The 17666-nt window shown below is 42.1% G+C and overlaps 1 protein-coding gene across 4 annotated transcripts in view; it reads right to left on the bottom strand.

The window, feature by feature from the left end:
- DAAM2 (dishevelled associated activator of morphogenesis 2) overlaps positions 1 to 17666 on the bottom strand; it is a 260805-nt gene that overhangs the window by 88679 nt on the left and 154460 nt on the right. For all 4 annotated transcript variants that reach the window (XM_032790193.2, XM_032790191.2, XM_075064271.1 and 1 more), the window contains exons 4-5: positions 13680 to 13754; positions 3762 to 3856 (exon numbers count right to left, since the gene is read on the bottom strand). In XM_032790193.2, coding sequence (XP_032646084.1) covers positions 3762 to 3856; positions 13680 to 13754 — 170 coding nt within the window. The remainder of the gene's footprint in view (positions 1 to 3761; positions 3857 to 13679; positions 13755 to 17666) is intronic.

The following is a 17666-nucleotide window of genomic DNA, read 5'->3' as shown; positions in this document are numbered from 1 at the left end:
AGTACATATCCACATGGGGACACTTTGTTCAGTGACTCCTCTTACAGAGGTGCCTATGGGTAAGCAATCAAGGCACCCCCATCAGTATCTTGTTCCCCTTGCAGAAAGAGTCTGTTCATTCCATTTGATACAAGTTTCGATTTTCATTTGCCATGTTGCTTGGGGATCTAATGAAAGGAAGTGGCCTGGAAAATGGGATTCATTTCCAAATTCAACTAAAAGGACTGGTATCTTGAAGGCCTATGTACAGATCCTTTCTGTAAGCAGCTCTGATGTAGCTGTGGCTCCCCCACATCCTCTTCATCAAAGAAGGAATTGGCTTGCTGATCGGACATTGGCACAAGGCCCATTTGGCAGCTAACAAATTGAGTCATTGGAAATTAGTTGAGACACGGACTTAACTCAAAATTTGGCTTTGCTTAACTATGGGAAAAAAGGATTCTAAGCCACCGTCAGCAGTTTAAGAGGGAACGCTTCACGTGACAGTTCATTGATGCTGGTGCAGATGCTTATTATTATAAACAAATTAAATGAATGCCTCTTGTCAGAGGAACCCAGCTGAAGCAGCACAGGACTGGTTCAGAAAGCCCTGAAAAATCTGATCTTTGGCTGAAAACACTTCGTTTACCCCACTCACATTTCTCCCCTCCGCCCAGGAGATTGGGAAGTGGGATCTTATTGAAAAGGCCTTCTTGAAGGATAGAAGGAAACTCATTGGTGGCAGTGAATATATGTTTGAGCTGGACACTCAAGCCCATGGAGATGTCTCACTCCACCGCTTGCTGCCATAAGAGTACTCAGCTGACATGATGAAAATCTGTCAATTTCATTGAGTACACTCCAACATAGGTCTGCAACAATGCAAAGGATTGATTACATTCTTTCACAGCAGCTATTGGCACGTGGATTGAAACACCAGCACCTAGCCTAAGAGTGGGGAAGTTGTGGCAAGCTGCCATGTTTCCTGTTTATTCTTGAAGTCAATTTGCATTGTATTGTGTTCTTTGCTGTGCGAATAGAATACAAGCAGTCAAGATTAGATGGTCACTTGCAAGCAGGTTGTCCACAGATGCCAACAACATCCTTCAAATCATTTCGCCACTTTCAGCTACACTGCCCTGAAACTCACCACAGAGGAAGTACAGTACTTCTTGTGAAGTTCCGTCAAAACTGCCACAAAGGATTCTGGGTTACATTAGATGAAAGTCAGATGACAAGGGGCTGAATATGGATTCAAATCATGAACAAGTTTGAGAACAACATTCCAGCAAGTCAATAAAGTCATAGTCTCCCTTCTCCACTTAAAAGCTGCATGCTCATCCAGTACCTGAGCATATACTCATCCAGCCCGAGGAAGACCAAAGGCTAAAGAGATGGGCCATTTGCTTGCTCCTCAAAAAGAAGATGTGAGTGCATAGAGGTTCCTTTACGTTCAGAGTGCAACACAAATAGATGTTCTGGAAAATGTTTCACCAATTCTAATTGGTGGCTATACTTAGGAAAAACCCTGAGTAGCCCAGGGGCATTAGGTTTGTCAGTGTTCCTGTCTGGCTTATAATCAAGATAGGCCCAAATCACAATACCAGCTCTGCATCCAGATTTGCTTTCCTAAAGCTCAGATCTGAAGCCTCTTACCTGCTGCTGTCCCCACTCTAGTTATAATTAGAGAGGTTCCCAAACCAAAATCCAAGGCCTGAACATTCCTGAACTTGATTCCAAAACTAGAGCCAGCTCTGGACTTTAAGTGGCCAGCGTCTCTCTGTAATGGGACAAAATAAATCCCTGGATCCAAAAAACTCCATAGTTTGAGGGATTAAATCTGAATCCAGAATTCCCAGTGTGTCACGAAGCACTCAGAATCACAGAGCTCTTTCAAGAGCGAGGCCTTGTAGGAAGGCTGCACTGGCAATATAGTCTGCTTTTTAGATGTTCCCTTTACATCCCTGCAGAACAGAGAACAAGCATCATAATAAAAGTTGTTTTTGCTCTGGAAAGCAGGTAGCTAGCACCCTAGTGAATTCTTAATGGGGCCTGTATCAAGCAAAGCAAAGAACATTGAGTTCTTTCTGCTCAGATTAACATATTTCCCACTCTCTGGATTTTTCCTGAGATAATGTGACATTAGCTGCTTTCTCATGCTGCCCCCACTTGACATACATAGCAGATTATTAGAGTGTTTGAGGGGCCAGACTCAGATTTATGGATGATATGGCAAACAAGACACTTTTTGTTGCTCTCTTACAGGGTCACGTTTTCAGGAGCTTTGAGTGGACTATTCTTCCTCCCTTCATGCAGGAAAGCAAACAAATCCTGACAAGAGAGGACTGCCTTCCTGTTACAGTTACAATGATTTAGGATTTGCCATAATGAATCAAGCCACTGGTCCATCAATGACTTCATCCTGCCTCCCCCAGGGACTAAAACCTGATGCTTTGGAGGAAGCTGTGTACGCATGCCCATGCACCACCCAGCCAGCTGTACAACTCTCTGCATAAAGGGAGAAAACCTCTATTTCAATTATTGATCCCAGCTGCTTGGTTTGGTTAATTGGAACATGCTCCAGAATTATCGCTGGTGTAACTGCATTGATCACATTCAATTTGACCTTTTACTAAGTCTACATGTCTATATAATTCATGCTCACAAAAAAATGTTGCAACAACATGAAGGGCAGACATGCAAAACTCAGCCATTTGGCTTTTCAGGAACACATGAGAAAGAGATTATTCTCAATTGCCATCCACCTGGGTTCCCAACTCTCTTGGAGGTAGCATTCACAAAAGTGGATGGTTTGGTTTCAGTGGGAGTTAGTACCTTTGCGGTTCCTCTCTTGGTGTCACTTGGAGCTTTGGCTTCAGAACTCACCATGGAACTGTCACACTTCACCAGGGTATGTATTGAAGCCCCAGGAAACTGACTTCTGCATGGTTTGGATGCAGATATATCAGTCAATCTCAGGCTTATGTGAAATGTTCATGAACTTTTTGACCAATCCTTCTATTTCCTGAGATCACACCTGTTATGGATCTGTTTTCTATACACTGTGCTTTCCAATGTAAAGAGTCTCTAAAGGTAGCCAGCTTGTAATTATTCAGTATTGCTGCACCCAACAAACAAAAGGTGACCTTAGATTTCTGAAGGTGCAGTACATAAATATACAGAAAAACAAACAAAAAGCCAACTTAAGAATACAAGCCTAGAAGACACCTCCTAGATCTGCTATCATAGACAAACCCATCATATAATCAAACATCTTGCTACATTCTCATAGCTACATGCATCACAGGAACAAAACCCCACACCAGCTGCATGTCAAATTACTTGGATCTTTCATACTTAGCACTTTGAGTTGCTCCAGATAAGGGATATTTGAATCCAAAAAAAAGTTTGAGTTAATACTGACATGCCATCCTTAATTCAATAATATATGCGGGATACTGCACGCCATGTGGTCTAGAATCTGATTACCACAATTTTCACTTCTGTCTTCAAAGACCTTCTTCAGGTTTCTAACAATGCAACTTGTCTATTCTTTCTTGCAGGCACATTCGTAACTCCTCACATGCACCTGGATGGAGTGTTTAGAGGTGAAGGTTGCAAGGTCCCCTATCAAAATTATCAGCTACCAAATGCTTTCTTTGAAGATGAAACAACTGGGTACCTGCCCACGATCTGCTGAGGGGTCTCTCACTGCCACTGTTTCCTGTGTCAGATATAGCCCTGTGTAGGAGTGGGTGAAAGAGGAGATGAACAACAATTACCTCATGGGTTGAGTCCGCAGAGCTGTTTTCAAGTCTTCAACTATTTTATTCCTCATTTCTGTTTCTTCTTCATCAAAAGCGTACAGGGTCTGCATCTGTTTGGAAAACAGAGAGACGGTTACAAAAGCCAGAGCTGCCTGATGGAAGGTCAGAGAAAACAGACTGCTAGATAGTGCAGAGGTTGTCAATAAGAAATATTCTACCAAATCACTTAGAGGTGCTTGCTGCTTCCAGCTGCAAAGCCGAGTCCAGCTGAGACTGCTTCTATTCCTGTGGATTGGCAATAGTGCATAACCCAGTGTTCTCAGATTACCAGAGGAAGTCGCAGATGCCCTCAAAAAATAACGTTCCTGTGTCTTATCTGGGATATTCACCACAATATGTCTGAACAAACAGTTTAACTCTCAACATTCCTAACAGGTAGGTATTCGAGGGAAGTTATTATTCCTCTCTATTCAGCTCAGGTGAGGCCACATCTGGAGTACTGCGTCCCGTTTTGGGTCCCCACTACAGAAAGGATGTGGACAAATTGGAAAGAGTCCAGCGCAGGGCAACGAAAATGATTAGGGGGCTGGGGCACATGACTTATGAGGAGAGGTTGAGGAAACTGGTCTTATTTAGTCTGCAGAAGAAGAGTGAGGGGGCATTTGATAGGAGCCTTCAACTACTTGAAGGGGAGTTCCAAAGAGGATGGAACTAGGCTGTTCTCAGTAGTTTTATATGACAGAACAATGAGCAATGGGCTCAAGTTGCAGTGGAGGAGGTCTAGGCTAGATATTACGAAAAACTATTTCACTAGGAGGGTGGTGAAGAACTGGAAGAGGTTACCTAGGGAGGTGGTGGAAACTCCATCCTTAGAAGTGTTTAAGGCCTGGCTTGACAAAGCCCTGGCTGGGATGATTTAGATGGGGTTGGACTAGATGACCTCCTAAGGTCTCTTCCAACCCTAATCTTCCATGATTCTATAATTCTATTGCTGTTCCAATTTTTCAGACAGGTAGACCAAGGTACAAAGAGGTTAAGACCTACATTTTCAGTTGTATTCACTACTTCTGGGAGGCAGAGTTTTTTGGGTGTCCAGGCCAAAGGCCAGTATTTCTGATCTAGTCCCACCCAGCTCTTCTGCTGACTTGCTGTATGACCTTGGGCAAGTTACTGAAACCCACACTTTCAAACTTGGATGCATAAAGCTAGACACCTAAACTCAGAGTCAGACACTTGAAATGCGTAGCCTGATGTTCATAGATGCTAAGCACACGTAGGTCTCAGTGAAGTCAATTGGATTTGTTTAGTGCTCAGCATCTCTGAGAAACAAGCCACTACATTTGAACATTTTGGCCTATACCTTTCTCTGCCTCAGCTTCCCTAATTGTAGAAGATAGATGATCATTCCTACCTTATTGATAGGGGTACTGTGGGATTTCTCAAAACAATGTTAAGACTAGGAGAACCTCAGCTCGCAACTCAGGGTCTTCTTGAATAAATACCTTGATTAAACAAATATTATCCAGCACCTACAATCATGACCCATTACAGCAGAATACTAGTGTCTTTATGGTAATAGTTCAGCAAGGAAGTCCCAGAGAAAAAACCTCCATTCACTAGAATATCTCTTAACTCTCCCCCTCCCCTTCTTCCCCAAACTCTTCTGTGTTGCAAACCATGCGGTGCCAACGCATGTCAAATCCTGAGGGTGGTCACTTGGCTAAGAGCCATGGCTGTTTTATGCTACACAGCTGGTACCGGGAGCTGTATTTAACTCTAGGGGTCCTCTTTCTGATCCACACTAAAGTCAAATTCACTCACTAACGGAGCAAGATATTTCCTGCCCTAATGGAATGACAGAGTGCTACTGATGGAAAATGAGCTGACAACGTTTTATCTTCTGCCAGCATCCCCAACGGCCAGAAACATATACTGAAACACTCAAGCCAAGCCATATACAATCCCCTCTTCAAAAAAATAAATAGAAACCATGAAAATGCATTGTGGAATCTCAATGGCAGATTCCTGGGGTGGGTTTTGGTGCTTGATTTGTAGTTCCTTGGGTGACGGCCCATAAACATTCCTTTGAAAGGCTCCCATTTTTACAATAGCTTACTTTCTCCTCTGACCCATTGCTGGAAAGAGGCACATGGATGGCAGGAGGGTTTTCAAAGGTATTTTGTTGAGAGTGGAAACAGCCTGTTTCCAAGTGAAACAAACATAAGTAATCCTGCTTTTGCAGCAGATGGTTAATTACAGAAAAACCCTTTCTGGAAGCTATGAGCAGCCAAGAGCCCTTCACTTTTCTCACAGCTACACAAGGCTAGCAACATGACTCAGTGTGCCTCCTCTAATAACAGAAGGGTCAGATGTCCATATCATGAAATTACAGTGTGAAAGTTACGGAAAACAGGATCACTGTAAGAGAGGGACAGGAAACTATTGTGTTTGGGGATCACTGTTTGTGGCTGCATTTCATAGTTATGTTTGGTTGGAAAATAGTTTTTCTGAACTAAAAACTGCATTAAAGGGATAATGTTGGCCTAGCTTAGGACTCCATATTAGTAAATTTTGTTCCATAGACAAAAAGGAGGCGCAAACTATTGCAGGAGCTTCAACTAGCCTGAGATACTCCATGCACAATTACAGACAGACGATTTTTGTATGTTCAGAAATGTTGATTTGAATGCATCAGGGAAATCTGACATCCAGCTACCTGGTCTGCAGGGATTAGTCTGAGACTGCACATATGTGCAAAAAACTATATACAAGGAATTGTGTGTTCAAAGTGACAGGCAACCTTAAAAGCTATTTTTGGAAATTTGGCTCAGTGTGAATAGAAATATTTTAATTTAAACTGTAGTTTGTTTAAAATCCAAGGAAAAAAACTCCCCCCCATCCTCCTGTGCCCTGAAGTACTAGAAATCCAAACACAGCAGCCTAATGCTAGTGCATGAGAGCCAGAAAGCAAAACTGACTAGAAGTGGAAAATGAACTGACCTGCCTACTTTCATTTGCCAAGCTAAGTCAGATGGAATAAAGGAAATAAATAACAGTACTAAAAAGAAGTACCAACTGGATTTTCAGAATTTTATAATTATGGTCCAAGTTCCTGATTTTGATCTCACCTGTACCATTTTTACAACTTGTTACTCAGCTGAGTTCAATGAAATTACTTCCGATTTAAACAAGTATAAGTGGATCAAAATCAGGCCCTATGTCATAATTAGAGTATGCCATTTATTATTGTTCTTAATGTGACTATTATCTCTGGGCAACATCCTTTTAAAAACATTCAAAGAAATGAGCTGAGGTGGAATTCAAGCTGCCATGACATCTCTAGAACTGGATTAGGGATGATCCAAGAGCAGAAATTCTCAATTACAGAATTAAATTTAAAACAAAAACAAAAACGTAAGATGCTCTGAGCAAACAACGGTTTAAAGCAGCATGAACCAGATGGGAGATGGAGTCATCCTCCACCTGTTAGATTCTGCTGAAAGATATATTTTCTTTTATGTCCTATGAAGCTGTTTTGCCCTGAGCAAATGATTTCTGAGCCAGAGAAAAGGGCCTGGTAACAGCTGTATTTATTAATCTTGACCCCATCTCATGCTCTCAACACAGCTATCATGCCAAAGAGTTGCATGTGCAGCTACTGTTCACCGGCAAGCCCTTCTGTACAAGCGCAAATATAGCCAAGATCATAAAAGCAACATGGTGGTGGTCAAAAGTAATCTTCCTTCTCCCCAGTAAACCGGGGATTGCATTTGTTGAGGCTGCCAAGCAGACAGTGTCACAGAGAAAAAGAGACAAGTCTCTTGACATGTGCTAGAAATAGGGCAGCTGCTATATCCTACAAAGAGAAGTTTCATGACTTGACAAATCAGCCAAGATGACGACGACCCTGATATTTAGAATGGTGTATGATTGTGCGTCTGCAGATAATCACTGGTATGATTTGTTGCACTTGTTGTCAAGTTACTGGATTTACAGGCACAAAATTACACGTGTAGAATTGAAGGCCACTCTTCTAAGATAGGTAGCATCAATGGTTAGCTCCTTTCCTTCCAGGGATTGATGCAGAAGCTATTCTATTTTGAACTAGTTGGTACTGTCCTTCCAATTAGACCATCTGAAAGACAGCTCACACAATTATAACAGGGGGACTGACAGTCAATAAAGTTATATAGACAAACACACTATAAAACTGGTGAGAGGATCATAGAAATGTCGGTCTGGAAGGAGCTTCAAGAGGTCATCAACTCCAAGCTTCCTCACTGAGACAGCACCAAGTAAACCTAGACAAGGGGTGGGCAAACTCTTTGGCCTGAGGGCCCCATCTGGGTATGGAAATTGTATGGCGGGCCATGAATGCTCATAAAATTGGAGTTCGGGAGGGGATGAGGGCTCTGGCTGGGGGTGCGGGCTCTGGGGTGGGGCCAAAAATGAGGGGTTTACTGTGCAGGAGGGGGCTCTGGGCTGGGACAGATGGTGTGAAGTGTGGCGGGGGGTGATGGATCAGGCTGGGGATGAGGAGTTGGAAGTGCAGGAGGGTGCCCCAGGCCAGGACAGAGGGGTTTGCAGGGCAGGAGGAGAATCAGGGCTGGGGCAGAAGGTTGGAGCATGGGGGGATGCCTCAGGGGTGCAGGCTCTTGGCAGTGCTTACCTCAAGCAGCTCCTGGAAGCAGCAGCATGTCCCCCACTCCAGCTTCTACAAGGAAGCATGGCCAGGCATCTCTGCTGCATGCTGCCCCGTCCACATGCACCGCCCCTGCAGTTCCCATTGGCCATGGTTCCCGACCAATGGGAGCTGCAGGGGTGGTGCTTGGGGCAGGAGGAGTGTGCGGAGCCCCCTGACTGCCCCTATGTGTAAGAGCCAAAGGAGGGACATGCCATTGCTTCCAGGAGCCATGTGGACTGGCCCCCGACCCTGCTCCCCAGCTGGAGCACTGGAGCGGGAGCTCGAGGGCCAGATTAAAATGACTGGCAGGCCAAGTCCGGCCCACGGCCATAGTTTGCCCGCCTCTGATCTAGACCATGCCTGACAAATGGTTGTCTAACCTGTCCTTAAAAACCGCCAATGATGGGGATTCAGCAACATTCCTTGGAAGCCTATTCCAGAACTTAACTACCCTTAGGCCTGGTCTACACTGTGGGGTGGGGTGGGGGAGATGGGGAATCAACCTAAGATATGCAACTTCAGCTACGAGAATAGCGTAGCTGAAGTCGATCATCTTAGGTTGACTTACCTCACGTCCTCACAGCACGGGGCTGACTGCCGCCATTCCCCCATCGACTCTATTTCCACCTCTTGCCGCGGTGGAGTACAGGAGTCGACAGAGTGATCAGGGATCGATTTATCGTGTCTACACTAGACGTGATAAATTGATCCCTGATAGACTGATCACTACCCGCTGATCTGGCAGGTAGTGTAGACATACCCTTAGAGGTAGAAAGTTTCTGTTAATATCTAACCTAAATCTCCCCTGCTGCAAATTAAGTCAGTCAATTAGCTCTTGTCCTACCTTCTGTGTACATGGAGATCAAATCAATCACAGTCTTCAAATATGTTAAGGGCTGTTATAGAAGACAGTTATCAGGTCCCCCTCAGTCTTACTGTTTTCACCCTAAACATGCCCAGGTTTTTTTTAACCTTTCCTCACAAGTCAGGCTTACTTGACCTTTCATCATTTTTATTGCTTTCCTCTAGACCCTGGCCAATTTGTCCATATCTTTCTTAAAGCATAGAACTCTGAACTGAACACAGAACTCCAGCTGAGGCCTCACCAGTGCTGAACAGAGTAGGACAATTACCTCCTGTGTCTTACATACAACACTCGGGTTAATAAGCCCATGACTGATATAGTCTTTTTCACAACTGTGCATTGTTGTCTCATATTCAATTTGTGATCCACTATAACCCCCAGATCCTTTTTGGCAAAACTATCACCTAGCCAGTGATTTCCCATTGTGCATTTGCGCATTTGACTTTTACTTTTTAAGTGAAGCATTTTGCACTTGTCTTTGTTGAATGTCATCTTGTTGATTTCAGACCAACTCTCCAATTTGTCAAGTTCTTTGTGAAGTCTAATCCTATCCTCCAAGCGTTTGCTTATAAAATTTTCAGATAACACGAAGCTGGGAGGGATTGCATACTCTCTACGCCATTATCTAAGTTACTAATGAAAACATTTAATAGTACTGGACCCAAGACAGATTCCCTGCTGGATCCCACTATACACATCTTCCCAGTTTGCAGTAAACCACTGATAACTACTCTGAGTATGAGCTTTCAACCAGAGAACAGAATTGGGCCCAAAGTGTCCAGGTTGTTTAGCTGAAATAGAAAGCTGTGACATCTAGTCCAGTAACAGAGTGCTTCCTAACATATTGATCTATGGTTGGGAATGGCCAGCACTGGGGAGTCAGGAACTGATCCAAAACCTTTGAAGTCAATAGAAAGACTTTCACAGACTTCGGATCAGGCTCTCATTTTATCAATGAGTAGCTCATATTAAGATAGGCCCGTATAGCTAAGCAATTAGGGGCAACAAGGTATGAAGGTGCTGTTTAAAGGGTCACTGATTGATTTACAGCAGGTCCAAAACCCAAGTTTTGCAAAACCCAGGGTATAACATTTTAAAACAACAGAAAGATGTCAAATGTTTTTAAAATTCTAATAATATTTTTGTTTCAAGTTTTAACATTCCCTGCAGTATTTGCAATCTAAATATTGTATCATGTGCTAACACTGGGAGAGCCACTAAATGAAATTGATTAGACTGATTGGAAACAAAGTGAAACTGACTAATCTTTTTTTTAAAATACTTCACTCAAGGTGATGAATGCAAAAAACAGCAGCATTTGCAGTGAAAGTGAAGGGGCTCTTAAAAACTTCTTTCCATTTTAAGAATCTTAGAGGTCCTATTAACACATTTGAGGACATTTCTTTTAAAATACCCTGATTCACTGCTATGCTACTCCAGTTTTACAGTCATGTAACTCTACTGAAAACAGATCAATGGAGCTAAACCTGCATAAAATTGAAGAAAATAAATGGTAAATGAGGTCCATTAATTTTAACACAAGTAGCCCTTAAATATCTCCAGCGATAGAGATTCCACAAAGGCAAAAGGAAAATTTGTCAATCATTATAGGGCCAGGGCACGTCAAAACAGCGTTACCAGAACCTGGCATTTATTTATACTCTTAAAATGTGGTTAAAAATCAGAAAAAGTAGGCCAAAATCTGCTCTCAATCCCTGAAGCTGCTCCAGCTTTACATTCATCCCAGATTTACACCAGGATAAATTTAGGGACTGATCCAAAGCCGCTAGACTATTGGAAAGCCTCCCAATAACTTCAAAGGGCTTTGGATCAAGCCCTCAGAGCAGAATTTAGTGTGGTGACACTGCAAGGTTCCATATTTCTTCTCCCTTAATGACTCTTCTAGAGTAAATTTGTCCAGTCTAGACATCAAAACACTAGTCTTTGCCAATCATGCAAACTCAGCCTCTTCTTTTAAAACCAAGCTGTTTTCTCCACTTCACCCCTCATCACCAACAAGTTTTGGAATCAGCAGTTAGGTAGTAGTTTTTGAGGAGTCATGACAGAACAGAAAGCAGCTCTTCTGTTACCTTCCTAGAGTGGCTCTGAAGCATTAGTGAAACACTGACTGTGTCAGTCAACTAAACACGTATTACCAAGAAGAAAAATCAACCAAGTGTGCAACATGATGTAATTTTAATAGTTATTTTTCAGCCCATAACAATGCTATGAAGGTGAATTGACAAGCTTTTATAAATTAATTATAATGATAAAACTCACCAACAACTCACACTGCCCAAGATGTTAACAGCTAAACTCATGCAGAAGTGATGAGGGAAATCAATGGCTCTTGCATATAAATAACCAGAAGCAGAATTTGGCCATAAACCAGTAACAGACTACGAATTTTCAGAACACAGGAATTGCTATACCAGATCAGACCAGTGGTTCATCTATCACATTATCTTGCCTCTCACAGTGGCCAGTGCTAGATGCTTCAGAGGAAGTTATAAGAACCCCCCAGTAAATAATTATCGAGTAACATGCTGATAAGGGAGGTTTTTCCCTAAATCCTATCAGTAAGCGGTTTGTTTTATCCTGAAGCTTGAGTATTCATTGCTCTATATTTCTGTTTTTGTCCTGTCTCACATAACTTGATTTTTGATTATCTATAAAAATGACTAACCCTTTATTTCATTATTATTACTACTCTAAATTCTTATAGTCAGTAACGTATTGTGGCAGTAAGTTCCATAGGTTCATTATACATTGCATGGGGGTGGGGGCGGGGGCATTTTCCTTTATCAGTTTTTCATTTATTGCCTTTCAAATTTCACAAATGTTCCTTGTTCATCTATTGTGAGTGAGGGTAAACAGGAGCAGCTGTTTTATCTTTTCTATGTCATTCATGTTTTTATATATGTCTAGCATCTCTTCACTTATTTGTCTCTCTTCTGTGGGCCAAATCTTGTCACCTTTACTCACACTGAGTAACACATCAGTCTGCAAGTAATGCCACTGAAGTCAACATGCCTACTTATGGAATAAGGTACTAGTCCGTAAGCAACCCTCCAGTCTAACCAGGCCTCATGGGGAGGGGGTGTAAGAGAGGGACAATCCAGTTCTCTATCACCATCCCTCAAAATTTCCAACATAGGGGAAATGGCTGAAGCACCTCTGTGCTCCACTAAGCCCCCACTGGCTTAACTGTCCCTTGTGGACCATTTCCAGTCAGTGTACCTGACAGCAACCCCGAGGTTGCTCTGTGTCATATTATTACATCTTTCCCATGCCAATATTGGTGCACAGGGCAGAAACTAGCTTCTTCCAACCCTCTCAGCCATTAGCTGTTGCTTCCATCTGCTCTGTGGTGTTGAGATTATGGTTCTGTCATCCCTGCTAAGGCTCTTGATGTTTCTATTGAGTGGCCTTGGTTCCTCACACCACTCTGTTTCCACTTGCTCTCAGCATTCTGTGGGAGTCTGCATTGGCATGTGGTATACCTGCACCAATATGTCCAGTGCTTTCTTCTGATTCTGGTGGAAACAAGCTGCTGGTTAGATCTCTTCATTGGTGATAGACACTCTCCATCCAATGCCCAGAAGCCAGGGGGCTGGCTTTCTCCTTTCCCCAGGAATGCTCAACCACTGCTCAACCCCATGCTCTACCCCCACTCCACATGCCTTGAGTTTAGTGAAAGCTGCAGAGGACTTTCCTATCCTTGATATCACTTTTCTTGAGATCTCTGTTGTGCCTGGGGCCAAGTTGGTCTTAAGATCAGGGAAGTGCAAAGGTGACAAAGGCATTTTTTGCCCTTCCCTTCAGCTTCTCTTTTGGACAGAGTTTGGTTAAACCCATGGGTCAGGGCCATGTTTTATTACTGGATTAGGAGCTTACATTTACATTTAATTTGTTTTTAAAGCTTTTCAGATCATCTTTAAGCACTGTTTAAAGAGAGGAGAGAGAAAATATATATACACACATACACACACACACACACACACACAAACGTGTGTGTGTGCTCATGTGCACGTACATGGGAGCATAGGAGAAAACCCATTATTGATTTGCAAAACAAAAGCCACAGCGACACCATCGTGTCTCATTTCTGTAAGTTGGCGTTTCCAGTGAAGAATCAGATTTCATCATTTTCAGTTCTGTGAATCACAGAAATAAGAGCTGAAAAAAGGCCTGCATTTCATCAAACCCATCTCTCTGTCAGTGCAAGATTCTTGCCTACAGAGTATACTTCTCTCCCTTTGCCAGCTCAATTTTAAATGAATCAAGCAACTGGAGTTTCACTACTCTCCTTAAGACACTGTTTCACAATCAAACAGACACTGTTGTTAGGAAATCTTTCCTGGCGTGTGCAGAGGTAACTTACTGCAGCCATGGAGTTGATGCGGTCAATATAGTAATCCGGCCAGCTGGTAGCAAGCTTATTAGGGTCTTCTTGTTCCTGAAACATAAAATTAAACAAAGTTACATGAGCAGGCTTAAAGGATAAATAGTTTTCATTTGGTTGAATTCATCTGGAAATCTTGACCATCTTACTTCCTACCTATTTCCTTATAACACACCCATCTTTATGTATTTTATTACAAACCTCTTTGAAGGTATAGTGCTAAAGCTATCCTGGTGATGGCAGAGAAGGAAAGGTCATCCTTGAAATAGGATTACTGAAAACAGCATTACAGAACTGACTGAGACAAGGTTGTCCTTCAGTGGCCAAACGACAGTACTCTCCTTCTCACAGTATGCTGACAAAGCTTGCACTCAAAGGACAGAGCCTTCAGGGATAACTCAGTTACATTTTCAAGTCTTACATTTTACAGATTTTAGAAAATATTTTGTATTATTTCTGCTAATTGGATGGGCAAGTGTCATAAACAGATAGTTAAGGGTTAATGTCTCTTTTACCTGTAAAGGGTTAAGAAGCTCAGTGAACCTGGCTGACACCTGACCAGAAGACCAATGGGGGGACAGATCTTTCAATCTCGTGGAGGAAAGTCTTTGTTTGTGCTGTTTGTTTGTTCGTTGTTTCGCTCTTGGGGCTAAGAAGGGACCAGACGTACACCGAGGTTTTCTCCATCTTCTGATCACTGCCTTTTCATGTTTCAAAATTGTTAGTATAGCCAGGCAAGGCGGATTAGTCTTATGTTTGTTTCTTTCAACTTGTGAATGTTTTTCCTTTGCTGGAAGGATTTTTTACCTGTGTTTGCTGTAACTTTGAATCTAAAGCTGGGGTTGCGGGGAGGTTCCTCTAGTCTATTGAATCTGAATACCCTGTAAGCATTTCCATTCCTGATTTTACAGAGATAATTTTACTTTTTCTTTCTTTAATTAAAAAGCTTCTTTTTTAAGAACCTGATTGATTTTTTCCTTGTTTAAGACCCAAAGGGATTGGGTCTGAACTCCCAGGATTGGTGGGCGGGAAAAGGAGGGGGAAGTTAATGCCTCTTTGTTTTAAGATCCAAGGAGTTTGGATCTGTGTGAAGCCTCTCAAGGCAACCCAGGGAGGGGAAGGTCTGGGAGGAAAGTAGGGGGGATAGTTAATTTTTCCTTGTGTTCAGACCAAGGGGTTTGGATTTGTGTTCCCCCAGGGAAGGTTTTGGGGGAACAGGAAGTGCGCCAAACACTATATTTTGACTGGTGGCAGCATTACCAGATCTAAGCTATGAATTGAGCTTAGAAGGGTCCATGCAGGTCCCCAACATTTTTACTCTAAAGTTCAAAGTGGGGGAAAAAACCTTGACAGCAAGATTCACCAATTACAGAGAAAAATGCCAAAAAGTCTGGAAATAGGCCAAATGACTGCTTCTTAGGAAGGTAAGCACAACCTCAAAGCATCCAGATGAACAGAACAATAATCTGTGAATTACAGTGAAAGCTGCATCAAAGACCACCTCCAAGAGTGGTCTTAATAATTGTTAAGTATCGCCATACATTTTGTAATTAAACTCACCTTTCAGTTGAAGGCCTACCTCTCCTCGGCAACCACATTTTACTAGTTCTTTGGGTGGTCACTTGAGAGGTTTCACTGTATCAGATTTTATTTTACTTTACTATGTGAAGAGGCTAGGCAGATAGACTAGAAACCAGTAAGAAAATAATGATTGGTTTCTGGAGCCCTAATCTCCCACCACAAGATATAAGTAGCTTACATTAAAATCAATTGAAGTTCTATCTTGTGGTTGAAGAACGGTGTCCCTTGGAGTTATACTAAAGATGGATGAATAGAGATTATCTTTCTGCCTGTCTTGCTAATCTTCCTGACATTCTATTGTCCTGTATGTATAAACAATTTTACAAACTAAGCCTGTTGATATGAATAAGTTATACAGATGAACATTAAATAGCCAGATCTTTATCAGACCACATCAACTCTTTTAGTGCTGCTACATATTTATGTTGGTTGGGGAGAATAAATATTTCTACAATGTCCCCAAACTGGCCTGCATTCAAAAGAACCTTAATACTTGTTAAACTCCTTTCAGGTTAAAATTAAATTATAGCATAAACTGTAACAAATCCATGGAAAATGTCAGGCTTCAAATCTGGAATTCACAGCAACAGCAGGGGTAACACTCAGATCTTCCTGCTCCAAGACCACAGGCTCCTATATCACTTGAACTAAAGGAGAACCTCAATTAGCTGTTAGCAGTATACAGCCCATGACATAATAGAACAGTTCTGCTTCTAGCCAGTAGAGGACAGTAGTACATATACCTACCAAGCCAGTTCATTACAATACCTACCTCTAGAAATACATAAAGCCTGAGAGGCTGTCAAAACGGTAAGAGGCATCAAATGCATTTTCTAATTCCACAATTTATAACATATATACCACCTCCTCATCAGTGGGCTGCATGGAAATTCATGCCACACATGCACACTTTTCCAGTGCAAGTTGGAAAGCCTTTGTTTTCCTTCTCTCCCTTTCCCTGATGAAAGCAGTAGGCTGACAGAGCTAAATCCTTGCTTACCAATAGAAACGGAGCTATAGGACTCCCCATAAGTAATCAACTAGATTTCTACACCTCATTTCATTGCAGACTGCCTTTTAATAGCTACTCTCTACTAGATGCTGACAACTGTTTTGCACACAGCAGGCCTTAAACTCCTATCCAAGAGTCAAAATATGACCTTGCTAAAGGAAAAAACAATGCAAAAACATGCAGTTGATAAACACAGCATTATTTTTAGAAAATAATCTTATCATGACCTGAGTAGCACAGAGGAGAGAGAGAGCAGAAATCTAGTGCTAGTTAAATAAAGGCCATTCCATCAGGCACCATGACATATATAGCAACCTATTTGTAAAGGGACATCAGGCCAAGACACCAATCTGCAGTGCAAGGTGCCTTGATCGGTCTTCCTGGAAGTTTCCTGTGTAAAGGAGTTTGGAAGAGCAAGTGACCCGTGCTACAGTTGTTTCCTAGATAAATGGGACAGTAAGTCTGTGAGAACAATATACACAGCATCTCCTTTGCCTATTCATTGAATCTCAGGCTAGGGAAGAGGAAACAAATTCAGATAAAGTGACAACTACTCAGATCCATTTTCCAAATCCCAAAGAACCCGAATAAAAAAAATCTAAGATTCTTAAAATAGCAGAAGTGTTAGAATACCGTGAGAAATGCTGCTCTTACTAGATATCCAGCCCAAACAATAGGCTAAAAAGGTTTAAGATAGGAAAAGCATCCAAATATTTGAGTAATTTCCTATCTGAACCCCTGAAGCTTTGGAGGTTTGACCAGTTGTATTAAAAGATTAAGAACTCTGACCCTCCTAAGGTAGGATTCTGTATTTTTGGTTGGCTGAGCAGATGGAGATGTAGTCATTTTACTCTGTGATTTACTGTTTCCCTTCCACTACTTTCTACCCTTCACATCCAGCATATACTGTAGTCCTAACCCTGAGACCAAAACTTAATGCCTCTTCTATGATCATCCTGCTGCTTTTGAGCAAGGGCTGGGTGAGAACTGGTTTGAATGAAATAAACATTGCTCTGAGGTTCAAAAAAAGTTTGGTTACATTTGTGTGCGAGAGAGAGAGATTGCATTTTCTGGTTCTGGTTCTAACCAAAAACAGAAGGTCCAAAATCCCATGAGGAAAGCTGTTCTGTTTATGGGCCTAATCTCAAGAGAAATTCCTCAGTCCTTATTCAGACAAAATTTTCAATGAAGTCAATGACTGTTTTGCTTGGAAAAGGTCTGAATAAACATTGACTAGGTGCTTCAAAATCTAGCCCTCTATTTCTGAAGTAGCAGAAAGCCAGTTCTTGCAAAAGCTACTTTTGCAAACTCAAGAGGTCTGGATAAGCATGCGGATGTTTATCTGAACTCCCAAAACATTGGTTAGTCCATCA

The sequence above is a fragment of the Chelonoidis abingdonii genome, chromosome 3 (assembly GCF_003597395.2).
Source record: "Chelonoidis abingdonii isolate Lonesome George chromosome 3, CheloAbing_2.0, whole genome shotgun sequence".
Taxonomy (NCBI): domain Eukaryota; kingdom Metazoa; phylum Chordata; order Testudines; family Testudinidae; genus Chelonoidis; species Chelonoidis abingdonii.
The sequence above is the reverse complement of the archived record's forward strand: the minus strand, read 5'-3'. Positions and strand labels throughout refer to the sequence as shown.